General features: G+C 44.5%; 1 protein-coding gene across 3 annotated transcripts in view; it reads left to right on the forward strand.

Moving 5' to 3' along the window:
* The window catches only part of SCLT1 (sodium channel and clathrin linker 1), a 32,331-nt gene that overhangs the window by 8,200 nt on the left and 6,742 nt on the right, over positions 1–17,389 (forward strand). For all 3 annotated transcript variants that reach the window (XM_032955310.2, XM_032955309.2, XM_032955311.2), the window contains 8 exons: positions 103–168; positions 289–359; positions 962–1,052; positions 3,454–3,545; positions 6,580–6,757; positions 8,404–8,502; positions 8,890–8,961; positions 14,594–14,668. In XM_032955310.2, the coding sequence (XP_032811201.1) occupies positions 103–168; positions 289–359; positions 962–1,052; positions 3,454–3,545; positions 6,580–6,757; positions 8,404–8,502; positions 8,890–8,961; positions 14,594–14,668 (744 nt within the window). The remainder of the gene's footprint in view (positions 1–102; positions 169–288; positions 360–961; positions 1,053–3,453; positions 3,546–6,579; positions 6,758–8,403; positions 8,503–8,889; positions 8,962–14,593; positions 14,669–17,389) is intronic.

The raw sequence follows: 17,389 nt of genomic DNA on the forward strand, positions 1-17,389 counted from the left end.
CGCTGATGCTGCTGCTGTGCAAGATTGATGATGCAGTCTTGCTGCTGACACATGTCTTCCTTAAATTAACAACAAGCCCTGTCTGTGTGTGTCCTCCTGCAGGAGCATCTGGTGGAGGTGCAGCAGTTTTCCCAGCAGCTGCAAGTCGCTAAACAGAGGCTAGAAACGGTGAGAAAAACACAAGTCACCGACGGGCATGTTGGTTTTCAACAACTTTGATTGTTTGACGAATATCCTTGAAATGTAACGGAATATCAAATTTTGGGTGACCGTACTGTGTCACTGCAGAGCAACCAGCAGCTGGCGAAAACACTCGGTGACCAAAACGTGGAGCTGAATCAGCTGCGCATTCAGCTCCGGTATGGTCGACTCTGGCGTGCTGCACCTGGCCTCGCTCCACTCTGTTTTGCTTCATCCTGCCCCATGCTCACCCTACTCCGATGCATTCTCTTCATCCCACCCTGCTGTGTTGCACCCTTCCACCCTCTTGTACACCATCCTGCCTCAGCCCACCTTTTCTAGCTTTGCCCCGTTTGTCTTGTCTTGTGTCCTGCTGTGCTGCATTCTGCTTCAGCGCACAACCCTGTCTCCCACTGTAAGCTGTGCGTCACTTCTTATTCCATGAACATTTATCTAAGGCATTCATTTTAAAAAGTAAATCAATGTAGAGAAACAAAAAATATGTAAGTTGTAACAATGGTCATACATTTTAACACAGTACAATAATTCAATTCATGTGAAATTCAGTCACAGTAATTGCTTTTGTTTGTGTTTTAATTTGCTTCAGAAATATTTACATTCACGTTTGCACATCAGTGGTGTAATCTGTAAAGTAAAATTCGATGGAGATGTCAGAGACGGGGGAGTGGAAGACAGCCCCGAGGCTCCGATGTGCCGTACCCAATGCCATCACCACCACTGCCCTTTTATGGTGCCCACCCTGCATCACCCACATGTGTAGGCAGGCCAAGATGGAGCTGCGCACGTCCGATGCCAAGTCTGAGGAGCTGGGCAGAGCAATGCAGAATCTTCGCGAGGAGCTGCTGAAGAAAGTCAGTACAGTCATGCAATGCTTGTTTCTTGCGTACACGGTACAACTAATCCATACATGCACGTTTATCCCTTTTTTTGTCAATCCACTATTGGATGTAGGGGCTTCCCCATGCCAATGAAGTTGGTGGCAGGTGGGGGGGGGACTATTTGATCATGTTCACCATGTTGATCAGTGCAGGTTGGTGAAAGTGGGGAGCATAGACATTGTACAGTACGACGATTGATTTAGGTGCACTGCCATCTGCTGCTCACAACGTAACCACACCATACAATTTCCAAAACATTTTGACATTCAATAATTTAGGAAAACCTCCACGAGTTCCAAGACTCATTTACATTGGAATTTTTGACAAACGCTATTTTATATTTTTTAATGGGATTGGAAACTGGAGTTCCCAAAGAAAACCCATACATTAAAAACTGCAGGTTTGCATGGACAGGCTCCCACACTAATTTGCTGTACTGCCATCTCCTGGCCACCTCACAGACCAGTGGGCTTGGAGTCACAAAGTGCCGGATGACAGACATGGACTTTCTCCCGGCATATATGGGTTTTAAACGTGTCTGAATGCGACCCCATCTCAAAATTATATTCCAACAGGGGGTCCATATGCATCTTGGGAGCTATATTAAGTGGAACATGTTTCAAGATGGGAGGTGGAGGATATAGCAGGCTACAGGGATAAGATGGAAAGCCAATGAGGGTAAAGGTGAGAATAAAGATGCTTCACTGAGTGAGACACTCATAGTCAGTGGAGGAGAAGAGTGTTCAGCCTGGACTTGTTCAGAGAAATGAAGTTGGCAGTGCAGTAGGTCAGGCAGAATAAGTACCAGATAACCAAACTTCCATTAAGCTTCTCACGACGTTTCGACGTCGTGAGAATTTTTTATTGTTTTATATATATTTTGTTATTTTGTTGTTTCTCTTCAACGTGACTTTACCGAAAAAACTAAGAATATAGCAACCTTTATGTTTGTACGTTTTGTCAGTTGATTCTACCTCGATTGTCTGGAATGTCCTTGCTTTAAAAGCAGGCTGCCTATTATTTACTGTTTTTTTTTGCAATGAAGTGTCTTAACTGCACTTCCGTGACAATGTCATTCCAACTCCCTCTCTGGTCTCTAAACTTCCTCTCCTCAATTAAACCCCTCTTCAAATTCTCTACATATCCACAATTTCCCCAAGTTTGTATAGCATCTTGGCATGTGGTTGCATTTTTACGTGTGGTCTTTTTACTGGGCTTCCCAGTTTCCTCACCCAAGCAAACATTAACAAAAAAGTAAATGGCCAGAGATCCCAAGCTGGGTTGTCATAATAAGAAAATGAATCTACTTGTTCTTGGGTAAACATTTAAAAATGGCTCTATAGTAATAGTCTAGACTCTAGCGTATATTCGAATTTTACCATAGGTATAGATCCTGGGAGGGCGATTTACTCATCAATGTTGCTCATGACCTGTGTAGGAGTCGTCACCAGTTAATTGTTGTGAAATAGGCAGGGGGAACAGACACCAGTGGAATAAGAGCAAAGGGTAGTAGTTTGCAGCTGTTGGAATCCTTTTTCTACAGCTGTCCCCACTGGCTCTGCTGCTCTTTGTGAGATCAGCCTGCTGAGTAGTGATGATGTGGTATCCGACCAGGATACTGGTTATTCATGGGTCTGAGTGATGATGTTCACAAGTCATGCAACAATAACTTGATTAATTAAATAAAATCTGTTTTTGTGCTCACGACCAATGCATCTCTTTGTAAACATGAAAATCTTTTATTAATGGTTTATGCAAATGCTATGCAATTATTGTGCTCGTGTTACATTTAGGATATTTGAATGTTTTATTTTGACCATCTTATTTGTACTCTTTGGTAAAATATTCTTTAACTTTCTGACATTTCTCTTCCAATTTTTTTTTCAAATTCTAAGCAGTATAAATAAGATCATTGAAATAAGACAAAACAGAATCAACCGTTGATTCGAATTCCTACCCTGAATCAAACAATTAATTTGCTGGGCAGACAGGGAGTTGGGGGGCGGGGGATGAATTGTTCGGTGTTTAATATTAAACTACTAAACTAAAGTATGTTTATTTTATTAGGTAAGGCCCACTGAGCTGTGTAGCTCTTTTTCAGTAGCGACCTGGTCACAAATGATAGCCCAGTGAAGTGGCTTATCACGTGGAAATGTATAGCAGCCAAATACTAAACGCATGTTTCTAAATGTGGAGGGAAAAACCGGAGGACTTGCAGAAAAATCCATGTGACCACCGGGAAAACATACAAACTCCAAATATGCAGATGCCGGGGTTGGGATAGAACTCATGACCGCCTGCATACCAGGCAAGGTAGTTAACATCACGCCACCGTGGCACCCATGTTAATGTTCGTACCCGCGCGGTGCCGCAGGAGGAGGAGGACACGGCCATGCGGGGGCAAGAACAGGCGACCGAGCGGCGCTCGCAGCAGATGCGCAAGACAGTGACGCAGCTGGATGCCAGGTATGGCCTCCCCCCCTCTCTCCCTCTGTAATGTCACTATAAAACAAAGCAAGCAACACGGATGGGGGGTGGGGGGGGGGCGGCGCGGGGGAGAGTGGGATGAGAGACATGAGGATGGATGCAGGGTGGGGGGGGTGTTGGGAGACAGGGATGGTAAAGCTCCTGCTCCTGCACCACGGATGGGGGGGGGGGGTGGCGGCGCGGCGCGGGGGAGAGTGGGATGGGAGACAGCTTTGCACGATTGAAACATTGCAAGTCAAATATCCTAGTGATGGTAGTGTGTAAGGCTGGGAGTAAAAGACCGAAGATATGAATATAAACCCTAAGGCAGCTAAAGTTTAACATGGTTAATAACATCTTTCCAATGATTGCTCAATTTGAATCCTACCTCTCCGTTGAAGTTATGTCTTTGTTTGTATATCTGTATGGCTTCATGGACAAATCTTTGGTGGTATCCAGACGGCTTGCAGAGCACCTTGGTTTCGGAGAAAACAATATCATGAGAACCCACCGCGTTATAGCAATGATCAGCCACGGCAGAAGAATTCGTCCAACCGTGTTTCAAATCTGACTTGTGCTCGCGAATGCGGTCAGATACATGTCGTTTCGTTTCCCCAATGTAACAATCACCACAAATGCAACTCAGTTCATAGACACCAGGGTACTGTAAGTCAGGGATGACATCCTTTACAGATGGGATCAGATCACGGATTTTGTGTACTGCACGAAATCGGACCTGAATCTTGTGTTTGTTTATAATTTTGGAAATATTTTTGGTAATGCCTGCGATGTATGGTAACGTGATGGTTTTGATAGGAGTCTCAAGAGGTTGTTTCTCCATGGTAGGAGAAACAGCTTTGCGGATAGTACGGTCCGAGTATCCATTCATCTTAAGGGCCAGGTGTACGTGTTTCTATTCACTGGCCAGGTGGTGTTTTTCAGAGATGCAGTGGGCCCTATGGTGTAGTGTTTTGATGAGGGAATTCTTCTGTGCCGGATGGTGTTGGGAATCAGGCTTCAGATACGAGTCTGTGTGGGTGGCCTTCCTGTAGACTATGTCCCAAAGAGCCATTGGACCTCCTCTCAAACAGAACATCCAAGAATGGTAGCTTGCCATCCTTCTGCACTTCCATGGTGAATTTGATGGATGGTTGTATGGAGTTAATGTGGTTGAGAAATTGGTTCAATGCTGGTAGGCCATGTGGCCAAATGACGAAAGTATCATCCACATATCTCTTCCACAGGGAGGGACGTAGGGTGGATGTTTGGATGGCGTCTATTTCAGATTTCTCCATGAAAACATTGGCTATCGCTGGTGACAAGGGGGAACCCATGGGAGTACCTTTATTTTGTTTGTAGAAAGTACCATTCCAGGTGAAGTACGTGTTGGTGAGGCAATGCCTAACCAGTGCAGGGACATCAGGGTTCAATCCATGTTGGACTAAGGCTTCAATTATTGCTATGGTGTCAGGTACTGGAACCTTGGTGAATAGAGAGGCCACATCAAAGCTGACGAGGATATCATCAGGGGACAGTGAAATGTCCTTGATTAGAGAGACCAAATGAGTTGAATTCAGAACTGCTGAAGTGGTCTTGCCAGTAAAGGGAAGCAAAGTATCCGATAGGAAACGGGCTAGTTTGTAGGTAGGTGAGTTGATCGTGGACACGATGGGCTGCAGAGGGGTACCATCTTTATGGATCTTGGGAAGACCATAGAATCTGGGTGGTCTAGCAGCCGAGGGTTTTATGAAGAGCCGTTTGACTGGTTCGATTAGGGAAGTCAAACTGATCAGTTTGTGTTGGTGAAGACGGGAAGCGTAGACATGGCAGTTTTGAATCAAGAACATCAATGTTTTTTCTGCACTACCTGACACCATAGCTTACAACACCTGCTTTATGCATGGCTTAGCTGCCGATATCTGATGGGATTCGTCGTGTTCCAGCTGATTTGGTCATAGGCAACAAAAGGAATTGCTGTACGTAATCCACACGGATTATATTTAATCACATGTATGCTCTCTATTCTTAAATGACCATGTACATTGTCAGCATTGCTTGCATTCAATTGCAGATGTGAAAATAATAACTACAGAAATAATGCTCTTAAAGCTACAGTGTGTGGGCAGACAACTGATTAAATGACGTTACTGTGTTCTTCACAAACCTCACGAGAGAGTGCGAAAAAAATTGCCCAGTGACATTTTTACACGGGTAATCCATTCTCATCTGTCATGTCTATAAACGTGGTTTATTGGGCCAAATTCACTGCAACCCTTTTCAATTGCATACCACCAGGCAATATAACTTCATATCGTTCCGATGCATATTTTTGGTTTGATGGATTACATTTTAAGAAATATTATTACATCCTAATTTATTAACATCCAAGATGGAGTAGTGGTGCGTGCAGCTGTTAGCACACTTCGTTTTGTAGCTTGTGAGCTGTGTTTAATTCCAGGTCACGGCTATCATCATTAGCGATTTATATGTAAACCAGTCCTGAGCTACCCATCCTTTATCAGCCAACATTGACGAACATGGTGAGGTATGGTCAAACAACCCCCCCCCCCTTGACTCATATGCTGTGAGACAGAAAGAGTAACACAAGAATTACAAAACATGTGAAGATTGGTCAAAATCATATTGGCTGTTTTGTTATGAAAGTGGGCTTGGCAGGACATGTCACGAGAAGGGATAGTGCCCAATTTTCGTGACTGATTGTGGAGTGGAAATCAAAGCATGCATGGTGGTGGAGTCATGACATCAGCTCGTGCAGAAGCTAGAGGGGTTGTTGAATCATGGGAATGTGAGGGGTGGTGATGCCTTGGGGAGGCCTTCATAGGTAGTTTGGCAGCTGATGATATCTCACCCCTTGGTCAACTCTCTGCTCCTCTCTGGCTTCCTAGTCACTGTGGTGGTGACCATAATGACGGCGGTGGTGGTGGTGATGATGATAGTAATGGCGGTGGTGACGATGATGATGGTGTTGGTGTCAGTGATGACTGCTATGATGGTATCGATGACCTCGATACAGGCTACGGTTGGCGGCACAGGATGGTGACTCGCTGCGCAGGGAGCGTGACGCCCTGCAGGCACAGCTGGGGGAGGCCGCACTCCGAGCAGCCCAGCTGGAGGAGGAACGCTTCCAGGCAATGCGAAGGGCAAGTGAGGGTCTGCAGCTCCTCGATGAGGCTACGCTGCTCAAGGACCAGGTGAGCCAGTTGCACTGCCCAAAAGTGGGAGTGCAGGTAGTGTGCCTTCGTCTTCCGGACATGGTGCTGATGATGCTCGTTTCTGATCCGGTAACTCGGAAATACAGTTGTTGAGTCACAGACCCCAAACTGCACAGCTATGCAGTGACATGCCCTTTGGTTCTATTCGGTAAAGTCACGTAGGTAAAAAATAAAACAACAAAAATCACGACGTTTCGGCCACAACACAAGCGGCCTTCATCAGGTGAAGGGACCAGGCTGTCTCGAGGACAGCGCTGGAGTGAAACACAGCCACGCTCAGACCGCGACCTTTAAGCTGTGTGCGAGGAAACAAGGTGCCTTGACAAAGGAATTAGCATAAAAATTAGCATTTGATTGGCCGACTTAGCATGATGAACGGTGTAGAGGTGGTGTACATGCGGGTGAACATGCCGGTTGGCGCGGGGGGGGAGGGGGAGTTTACCTATTGATGGTGTGAAAAGGGAATTTTTAAGAGCTGCGAAAGTTTGGGGTACCACTACTTGAAAAATATACTGTACCATTGAAAATTAGTTTAATGTTTGGTTCGATTTAGAACACCTTGCTTAATTTGAAACCATCTTCTCGGTTGAAATTGTGTCTGTGTTTGTAGATCTGAATTGCCTCATGAACAAATCTCTGATAAAAACCGTGGGTTTGCAAAGGACCTTGGTATCGGAGAAAATTATATCGTGATCACCCACAGCGTTGTAACAGTGATCAGCTACGGCAGAAGAATTCGTTCTGCCATGTTTCAAATCTGATTTGTGTTCGCGAATTCCGTCAGAGACATGTCGCTTTGTCTCCCCGATATAGCAATCACCGCAGGTACAACTCAATTTGTAAACCCCGGGGTACTGTAAGTCAGGAATGACATCCTTCACGGATGGGATCAGATCACGAATTTTGTGTACTGTATTGAACCGGACCTGGATCTTGTGTTTGTTTAGAATTTTGGAAATCTTTTTAGTAACGCCTGCTATATATGGTAGTGTGATGGTTTTGACCGGAGTATCAAGTGGTTGTTTCTGTATGGAGGGAGAAACAGCTTGGCGGATGGTACGGTCAGAGTATCCATTCCTTTTGAGGGCCAGGTGTACATGTTTTAATTCACTGGTCAGGTGGTGTTGGTCCGAAATGCAATGAGCCCTATGGTATAAAAAATGCAGTGACTTGTAGGAGGTGAACAGCAAGTACGCTTTTGACCTGTCTGTGCATATTTTTTTGTGTTATTACATTTCTCCGAGCGCTGTTTTATGCATCTTTAGCGTGAGTAAAAAATATATTCTAATATTTTTCTCTCCCTAATTCTAGACTGCTACCCTGTTATATGCTACACTAATCCAGTTGTTGGGTCTGGAAGAGCTACAATAGCAATAATATATTTTTACTCACAAATGGTGACTTATCACTCCCTTTATTTAATACGATGCTAAAGGTATGTTATAAGGTCATGCTAGATCCCGTGAGTGTATACCATAGACATTGTGCCAGATCTCTTTGACATGGCTGCATCCCAGTGTTAGACACACGAGGGTGATTCTGCAGTGCCCGTGACATGGAAGACACGCTGTAAGTAGGGGATGTCGCACGTGTGATGGCCGAGCGGTTTTTGCCGTTGGCTGCAGGCACTCCTGGGTGAGCGGCAGAAGGAGGAGGAGCTGGAGAGACTGAAGGAGGCCATGGCACAGCTGGTACAGGAGGCGGCTGCCAGGACCCGCAAAGAGGTGCACACCTCCGAGCCAGGGCTGGACCCTCTTTGACTTCACAGTTGAGCGTTACAGTGGACACAACATGGCTGAGGGGCCGGTATTGCAATAATTTTGGCACAAACAAGAATGAGGCCACTTTATTCACCCTAGGCATTCTCAGCAATTCATGGGAAAAACACCGTTTGTAGAGAAACGAGGCTCCTGATAATGGACATGCCTACAGCAACCCAAAGGGGAGAGACATCCAATGAGGCGGCTGAAGAGTCGGCCATTAAGGCCACAGACTGATGGGATTTAACAGCTAGGTACACGTATGCCTGACTCGTTAAAGTCGTGTCGCGACGCCGAGTGGACGTAAATGTAACCCACACGTATCTTCGATCTCGTTTTGTGGCCGGGCAGGTGGAGAACGTGAAGAAGCAGTGCAACATACAGATTTCACATTTGGTCGCGGAGCTGTCCAACCTGCAGATGGTAGGTCTTATGGTTGGCTGCAGCAGCCCTGATGCTTTGGGAATTGGTGTTTGGGCTTCGACCCTACATAGATGCCCTGGGGCTTGTTTAGCGAAGGGCCTCCCTGAGAATGCCCTGGCACTCGTTGGTACTGTCCTGGCTGCTCCCGGTTGTCCCTGGGGCTCGTTTTAGTGTTGGGCCTCAGTTGCTTTCACCCAGGATCTGCCGTGGTGTTGCTGTCTTCTCTCCCATGTTTCTCTGCCCTCAACCCTCAACTCTGCTACTTCCCTAAATATATTTCATTGAAGCATCCTGAGATATGTTAGTTTAATTTAGACGTTACATAAATTCAGATAGTTGTTTATGTTGTGGCGCCGGTGAACAAGGCGACTATAGTGACATGAAAAATGGCAACCTCTGCTGTAGGACAGCAGAGGCAATCATGATTTTCCTCAGGGTAGAGGTTGTCCTAGTCGGTGTCACTCTCTACTCTTTGGTTCTATTCGGTAAAGTCACGTAGGTAAAAATAAAATAACAAAAATCACAACGTTTCGGCCACAACACAAGTGGCCTTCATCAGGTGAAGGGACCGGACTGTCCAGAGGACAGTGTTGGAGTGAAGACAGCCAAGCCCAGGTCGCGTCCTTTAAGCTGTGTGGGAGGAAACAAAAAACGCCTTGACAAAGGAATTAGCATAAAATGATGTACTGGACCGGCACGGTGGGGGTGGGGGGGGAGGAGTTTTCATAATGTTGGTGTGAAGGGAAATAAGCTGCTGTGAAAGTTTGGGACACCACTACTTGAAAAAATATACTGTACCATTGAAAATTAGTTTAATGTTTGGTTTGATTTACAACATCTTTCCAATGATTGCTTAATTTGAAACCATCCTCTCGGTTGAAATTGTGTCTGTGTTTGTAAATCTGAATTGCCTCGTGGACAAATCTCTGATAAAAACCCGTGGGTTTGCAGAGAACCTTGGTATCGGAGAAAACTATATCGTGATCACCCACAGCGTTGAAACAGTGATCAGCTACGGCAGAAGAATTTGTTCTGCCGTGTTTCAAATCTGATTTGTGCTCGCGAATTCGGTCAGAGACATGTCGTTTCGTCTCCCCGATATAGCAGTCACCACAGGTGCAGCTCAATTTGTAAACCCCGGGGTACTGTAAGTCAGGAACGACATCCTTCACGGATGGGATCAGGTCACGGATTTTGTGTACTGTATTGAACCGGACCAGGATCTTGTGTTTGTTTAGAATTTTGGAGATCTTTTTAGTAACGCCTGCTATATATGGTAGTGTGATGGTTTTGACCGGAGTATCAAGTGGTTGTTTCTGTATGGAGGGAGAAACAGCTTGGCGGATGGTACGGTCAGAGTATCCGTTTCTCTTGAGGGCCAGGTGTATTTCGATTTAAAGCTTTCGTGACTGCAAGGATTCATCTTCTTTGGTTCTTTCGGTAAAGTCACGTAGAATGAAAATAACATAATAAATTGATAAAATAAAATAACACAATAATATTCTCACGACGTTTCGGCCACAACACAAGCGGCCTTCATCAGGTGAAGGGGACGAGACTGTCTGGAGGACAGCGCTGGAGTGAGAAAGCCACGCTGAGATCACGACCTTTAAGCTGTGTGAGAAGAAACAAAGCGCCTTGACAAACAAAGCGCCTTGTACATGTTTTAATTCACTGGTCAGGTGGTGTTGGTCCAAAATGCAATGTGCCCTGTGGTATAACGTTTTGATGAGAGCATTCTTTTGAGCTGGGTGGTGGTGGGAATCAGGTTTCAAGTAGGAATCTGTGTGGGTGGGTTTCCTGTAGACAGAATGCCCCAGTGAGCCATCAGGTCTCCTCTCAAACAGAACATCCAAGAATGGTAGCTTGCCATCTTTCTCCACTTCCATGGTGAATTTGATGGCGGGATGTCTAGAATTGATGTGGTGTAGGAAAAGGTTCAAAGCTGGGAGGCCATGTGGCCAAATGACGAAAGTATCATCCACATATCTCTTCCACAGGGAAGGTCTGGGGGTGGAAGTCTGGATGGCGTTTGATTCAAATTTCTCCATGAAAACATTGGCTATCACTGGTGATAAGGGAGAACCCATGGGGGTACCCTCATTTTGTTTGTAGAAGGTGCCATTCCAAGTAAAGTAGGTATTGGTGAGACAGTGTCTAATCAGCGCAGGTGTATCGGGGTCTAGTCCATGTTGCACCAAATTTTTCAATTATTTCAATGGTATCAGGTACCGGGACCTTGGTGAACAGGGAGACCACATCGAAGCTGACAAGGATATCGTCATGGGACAGTACAACGTCTTTGACCATAGAGACCAAATGAGCTGAGTTAAGTACTGCTGAGGAGGTCTTGCCAGTGAAAGGTAGCAAGGTATCTGACAGAAAACGTGCTAGCTTATAGGTAGGGGAGTTGATCGTGGATACGATGGGTCGTAGTGGAGTGCCTTCTTTATGAATCTTGGGGAGACCATAGAACAGGGGTCGGGAACCTTTTTGACTAAGAGAGCCATGAAAGCAAAAAATTTGGAAATTTATTTCAGTGAGAGCCATATAATATATTTTAAAAGTGAATTCAACTAAATGTCAGTATAATAAGCCTCTGAATTTATTCTTTTAAATAATGTTGTTATAACACTCACCATTAATGCGACTTTTGGTGCTGCATGGATTTGCTGATGTCTTTGTAGTCGGGTTGGTACTTGGTGAGGTTAAGCTTCATGCAAGCGTTGAGGCTTTCATCCGTTAAACGTGATCGTAGGTTGGACTTGATGTTTTTAAGATGTGAGAATGACTGCTCACATGCATACGTAGATCCAAACATGGTCAATACAGCAATACTCACACGCTGCAGTGTGTGGTATGTGACAGGAAGCGCGTTCCAAGTTTTGAGACTCAGCTGGTCTTTGGGTTGGAGTTTTTTCATTTCTGTCCACATGTGCTTGCTCGCCAACTCCGCTTTCTGTCGTGTGATTCTTTCCAAATCTTCATTCAGTGACTTGAACTTATTCACCCACATGTCTGAGGCCTTCAGGTCAGCCACTTCTGCTTCAAAATCTCTGACGGAGACACCAGGGATGTAATTCAGGTCGGCTGTGTTCAGTGAACACTCGTTTGGATGGGTGATGAACTTAAAAAGACGAGTGTGCTCACGAAATTCTCCAAAGCGTGCTTTGAAGGACTGTAGGAGACTGGATGTGCAGCCAGCTAGCTGGTGGAGATCAAGGTTTTGAATGGGCTCACTTGCTGTGCATGCATCTTTAAATTGGCTCAGTTTTTCAAAATGTAGTAAACGACCTGTTTCAAGATCCGTGATGAAAAGCTCCAGCTTGTTTTCAAAAGCAAATACAGCTTGTTGAAGGGATAACACTGTATTTCCAATGCCTTGCATTTTCACGTTGAGCTGGTTCAGATGTTCAGTCAGATCTACGAGATAGTAAAACTTGAGGAGCCACTCGGTGTCGGCTAGCTCAGGATGCCCGACGCCTTTCATTTCAAGGAAAGTCCGGATTTCGTTCAGGCAAGCCGCAAAACGGCTAAGCACCTTCCCTCTTGACAACCAACGCACATTGCTGTGCAAAAGCAGACCAGGATAGTTATTTACAACTTCATCCAGCAGTGTTTTAAACTGGCGATCATTTAAGGCTCGGGCAACAATAAAGTTGATCACACGAATGACCAGCGACATCACTTCGCCAAACTGCCTGTCACACATCTGAGCACAAAGTGCCTCCTGGTGTATAATGCAATGGAAACTTAGGATGGGTCTATTTTCATGTTCACGGAGAAGCGCCACAAATCCTTTGTTTTCCCCCACCATACACGGAGCACCATCAGTACACACTGAGAGAAGTTTATCCATAGGTAGACTTTTTTCTTGAGCAAACTCCATGAAAGACTTGAATAAATCCTCACCTCTTGTGGACCCTTTTAATGGCAGAACAGCAAGACTTTCTTCGCGCAGTGTGTCACCAACAGCATATCTTGCAATCACGCTGAACTGCGACGAATGGCTCACGTCTGTTGACTCATCCAAAGCCAGAGAAAAGAACGGCGCTGCATTTATGTCCTTCACTTGCGTTTCCTCCACTTTGTTTGCCATCACGATGGTACGATCATGAACAGTTCTTGCCGACAGAGGCATGTCTTGTATCCGTTTGATTATCTTGTCTTTGTTTGGAAGATCATCAAAAAGTTCATTGGCTACATCCAGCATGAACGTTTTAGCATACTCGCCATCTGTGAATGGTTTTCCGTTCCTCACTATTGCTAAAGAACCAGCAAAGCTAGCCGAATTATAGTCACCTTGCCGGGTCCATACGCGGAGTTGCTGCTGGCTAGCTTGCACCCTGCTCAGAAGCTCTTGGCACGCTTTCTTTCTGCTGTCTCCCGCAGGGTATTTTGATGCAAAGGTAGCGTGGCGCGTGTCGAAGTGCCGCTTTACATTCGACCGTTTCAACGATGTAATTTTGTCATTGCAAATTAGACACACCGCAGAACCCGCTCTCTCCACAAAGGCGAATTCTTCGGTCCATTCGTCCTGAAATGTACGATACTCGTCGTCTTTTTTTCTTTTCGCCATCTTCTTCGTCGAAGGGTTAGCTTTGAGCTAATGACCGAGCAGACGCAGTCTCAGACTGATTCAAAAGGGGGCGTTTACCTGTTTTACCCAGCAACGGCAAACGCAGGCCAGTATCATCCAATTAAAATAATGGACAATTGCTCCTGCAGCCCTGAACAGGACATGCGCAGTGAAAAATCGATGGATGGATTAAAACAAGTGAGAATATTTTGTTTTATCTGCGAGCCATATGCAATCATCAAAAGAGCCACATCTGGCTCGCGAGCCATAGGTTCCCGACCCCTGCCATAGAATCTAGGGGGTCTTGCAGCAGAAGGTTTTAAGGAGGGACGTTTAGTTGGTTCGATTAGGGAGGTCGAACTTGTGATGATCTTGTTGGTTTTTATAGTTAGGCTATTAGTAGGGTCATTTTGAATTTTTGAGTAACTTCCATCGTTGAGTAGGTTCTGGATTTTGTTGTTGTACGAATCTTTATCCATAATTACAGTAGCGTTGCCTTTGTCGGCTGAGAGGATGACTATATCACGTCTGTTTTTTAATTTCGCGAGTTCAGAGCGTTCATTTTTGCTGATGTTGCTAATGGGTTTCTGAGCATTCTTAAGAATAGTGGCTTAAAGGACGCGACCTGGGCTTGGCTGTCTTCACTCCAACGCTGTCCTCTGGACAGTCCGGTCCCTTCACCTGATGAAGGCCACTTGTGTTGTGGTCGAAACGTCGTGATTTTTTGTTATTTTATTTTTACCTACGTGACTTTACCGAATAGAACCAAAGAGTATGGATCCTTGCAGTCACGAAAGCTTAAAATCTAGAGGTGTCACTCTCCTTCACAACAATAGTTTGAATTTATATAGCATAAACATGCAATGATAATTCTGTATGGAGACATCATGTCTGCATTTAGATGCTTTCTAAATTATAATTGTTATTGCGACTCCAGCGATGGTGACATAGCAAATGTGAACCACTGCTGTAGAATATCGATCTGCGTTACACAGAGTCCTGCTTCAGGGCAGGGTCTACGCGGCAGCTAACTCCCTTGTTTGTGTCCACCAGGAGTGCAGTGACAAGCAGAACCTGATGGATCGGGCCATCAGGGAGAAGAGGGCGGCCGAAGATGAGCTCGAGAAGGTGCTGTATTTGTGTTGGTTTGTCCATCATAAGTAACAGGTGCAATAGTAGCATGTGAAGTCGGAGATTATATGAATGCATTCTAATAGTAATGATAATTTCTATCGCAGCGCAACATGCCAAAACACATTACAAGACTGCTGATTCATCATCTTATAAATCCCACTGGTATACTCACATTGGGGTAAATTAAAGTCATTGATTGCCTGAAAGCAAAACAGGCTGCTTATTAAAAAGAATAACCATTGTTGTAAATGTTAGCCTATTACATGTTTTTTGTTACAGGGAAATATTAATGATGAATCATTGTGAGTTGTTTTTTTATGTGTTTGTTTACCACTTCCAATGCATTAACTATTTGGATTGTAAATTTCGATTTAAAGCTTTCGTGACTGCAAGGATTCATCTTCTTTGGTTCTTTCGGTAAAGTCACGTAGAATGAGAATAAAATAATAAATGAATAAAATAAAATAACACAATAAAATTCTCACGACGTTTTGGCCACAACACAAGTGGCCTTCTTCAGGTGAAAGGAACAGACCTGTCGGGACGACAGAGCTTCAATGAACGTTGTTAAGATTCGTAGCGTCTTTTTAAGCTGGTTTAGAGAAGTGAGGCACCTTGACAAAGGGGTTTACATATCAAACAGGAGAATTTAGCATTGAAATAGCTGAGTGATTAGCTTGTAACTGGTCATAGAAATAGCTATGTTAAAGTCAAAGCTTACACATCCACAGAGGCACCTAGTACAAATCAAACAGGAGAATTTAGCATTGAAATAGCTGAGTGATTAGCTTGTGACTGGTCACAGAAATGGCTATGTTAAAGTCAAAGCCTGCACATCCACAGAGGCACCTAGTACAAATCAAACAGGAGAATTTAGCATTGAAATAACTGAGGGATTAGCTTGTGACTGGTCACAGAAATGGCTATGTTAAAGTCAAAGCCTACACATCCACAGAGGCACCTAGTATAAATAAATCAAACAGGAGAATTTAGCATTGAAATAACTGAGGAATTAGCTTGTGACTGGTCATAGAAATAGCTATGTTAAAGTCAAAGCCTACACATCTACAGAGGCACCTAGTACATGGACGCCAAAGGGGCTGCAACAACTCGACTATCATATAGTAAACCGATGTGAAAAAACCTAAGTCTAAATTACATCAATATAATAAATGTACTCAATATATTCTTCAATAAGCTGAGCTATTAACAGTAACTGGGTATACACTACACTATATAATGAATACCATATAGTAAACCAATAAAAACTAAAATATAAACTACCTGAATGTTATCAATAAACTCTATATATTCTCCAATCAGCTAAGCTACCAACAATAAGTCGTTATATATCACAATGCTATATGGTGAAAAAATGGGTGGATTCTTCCCCTCAACTTCAGCACCACGGATAGCTACGAGCCCCGTTCAGACGGACAAGTTCATCCATGGTCGGAACGGAGGAGGGGGAGAGAGACAGCTGCGAGGCGCTGTTATACTCCATGTTGTAAACCATACCATTAACCGTGGTGTGAGAGGTATTAAGAGTCAATGCCAGCGAAAGAGCTGCGGTCTGAAGGTCATCGTAAAATACAATTAATTAACAACCGAAATGGTTTAAAGCATCTTTCCAATGGTTAATAAGCCAGAATCCATCTTCTTCTTTGGTTCTTTCGGTAAAGTCACGTAGAATGAGAATAAAATAATAAATTGATAAAATAAAATAACACAATAATATTCTCACGACGTTTCGGCCACAACACAAGCGGCCTTCATCAGGTGAAGGGAGCGAGACTGTCTGGTAGGACAGCGCTGGAGTGAGAGAGCCACGTTCAGATCACGGCTTTTAAGCTGTGTGAGAGGAACAAAGAGCCTTAGAGTCGCGGCTCTAAGGCTCTTTGTTCCTCTCACACAGCTTAAAAGCCGTGATCTGAACGTGGCTCTCTCACTCCAGCGCTGTCCTACCAGACAGTCTCGCTCCCTTCACCTGATGAAGGCCGCTTGTGTTGTGGCCGAAACGTCGTGAGAATATTATTGTGTTATTTTATTTTATCAATTTATTATTTTATTCTCATTCTACGTGACTTTACCGAAAGAACCAAAGAAGATGAATCATTGCAGTCACGAAAGCTTTAAATCGAAACAGAATCCATCTTCTCGGTTGAAATTGTCTCTGTGCTTGTATATGTGAATGGCCTCATGAACGAATCTCTCATGGTAGCCGGTTGGTTTGCAAAGAACCTCCGTCTTGGAGAAGTCAATGTCATGTGAGCCCACTGAATTATAACAGTGATCTGCCACGGCAGAGGAGTTCGTTCTACCGTGTTTCAAGTCTGCTTTATGTTCGCGGATGCGGTCCGAGATATGTCGTTTGGTTTCTCCAATGTAGCTACTACCACAGAGGCACTTCAGTTTGTAAACGCCCGGGTACTGTATGTCTGGAACAGCATCTTTTACAAATGGAACCAGATCACGGATTTTATGTACTGTGTTGAATCGGACCTGGATCTTGTGTTTATTCAGGATTTTGGAGATCTTTTTAGTGACCCCTGCAATGTAGGGTAAGGTGATGGTTTTGAGTGGCTCCACAAGAGGATCCTTCTTCATGACTGGAGTGATGGCTTTGCGGATTGTGTAGTTGGAGTAACCATTAGCCCTGAGAGCCTGGTGTACGTGCTTGAGTTCACTGGTAATGTGTTCCTGGTCGGAAATGCA

The sequence above is a fragment of the Petromyzon marinus genome, chromosome 16 (assembly GCF_048934315.1).
Source record: "Petromyzon marinus isolate PM22_M1 ecotype Great Lakes invasive population chromosome 16, UKy_Petmar_22M1.pri1.0, whole genome shotgun sequence".
Taxonomy (NCBI): domain Eukaryota; kingdom Metazoa; phylum Chordata; class Hyperoartia; order Petromyzontiformes; family Petromyzontidae; genus Petromyzon; species Petromyzon marinus.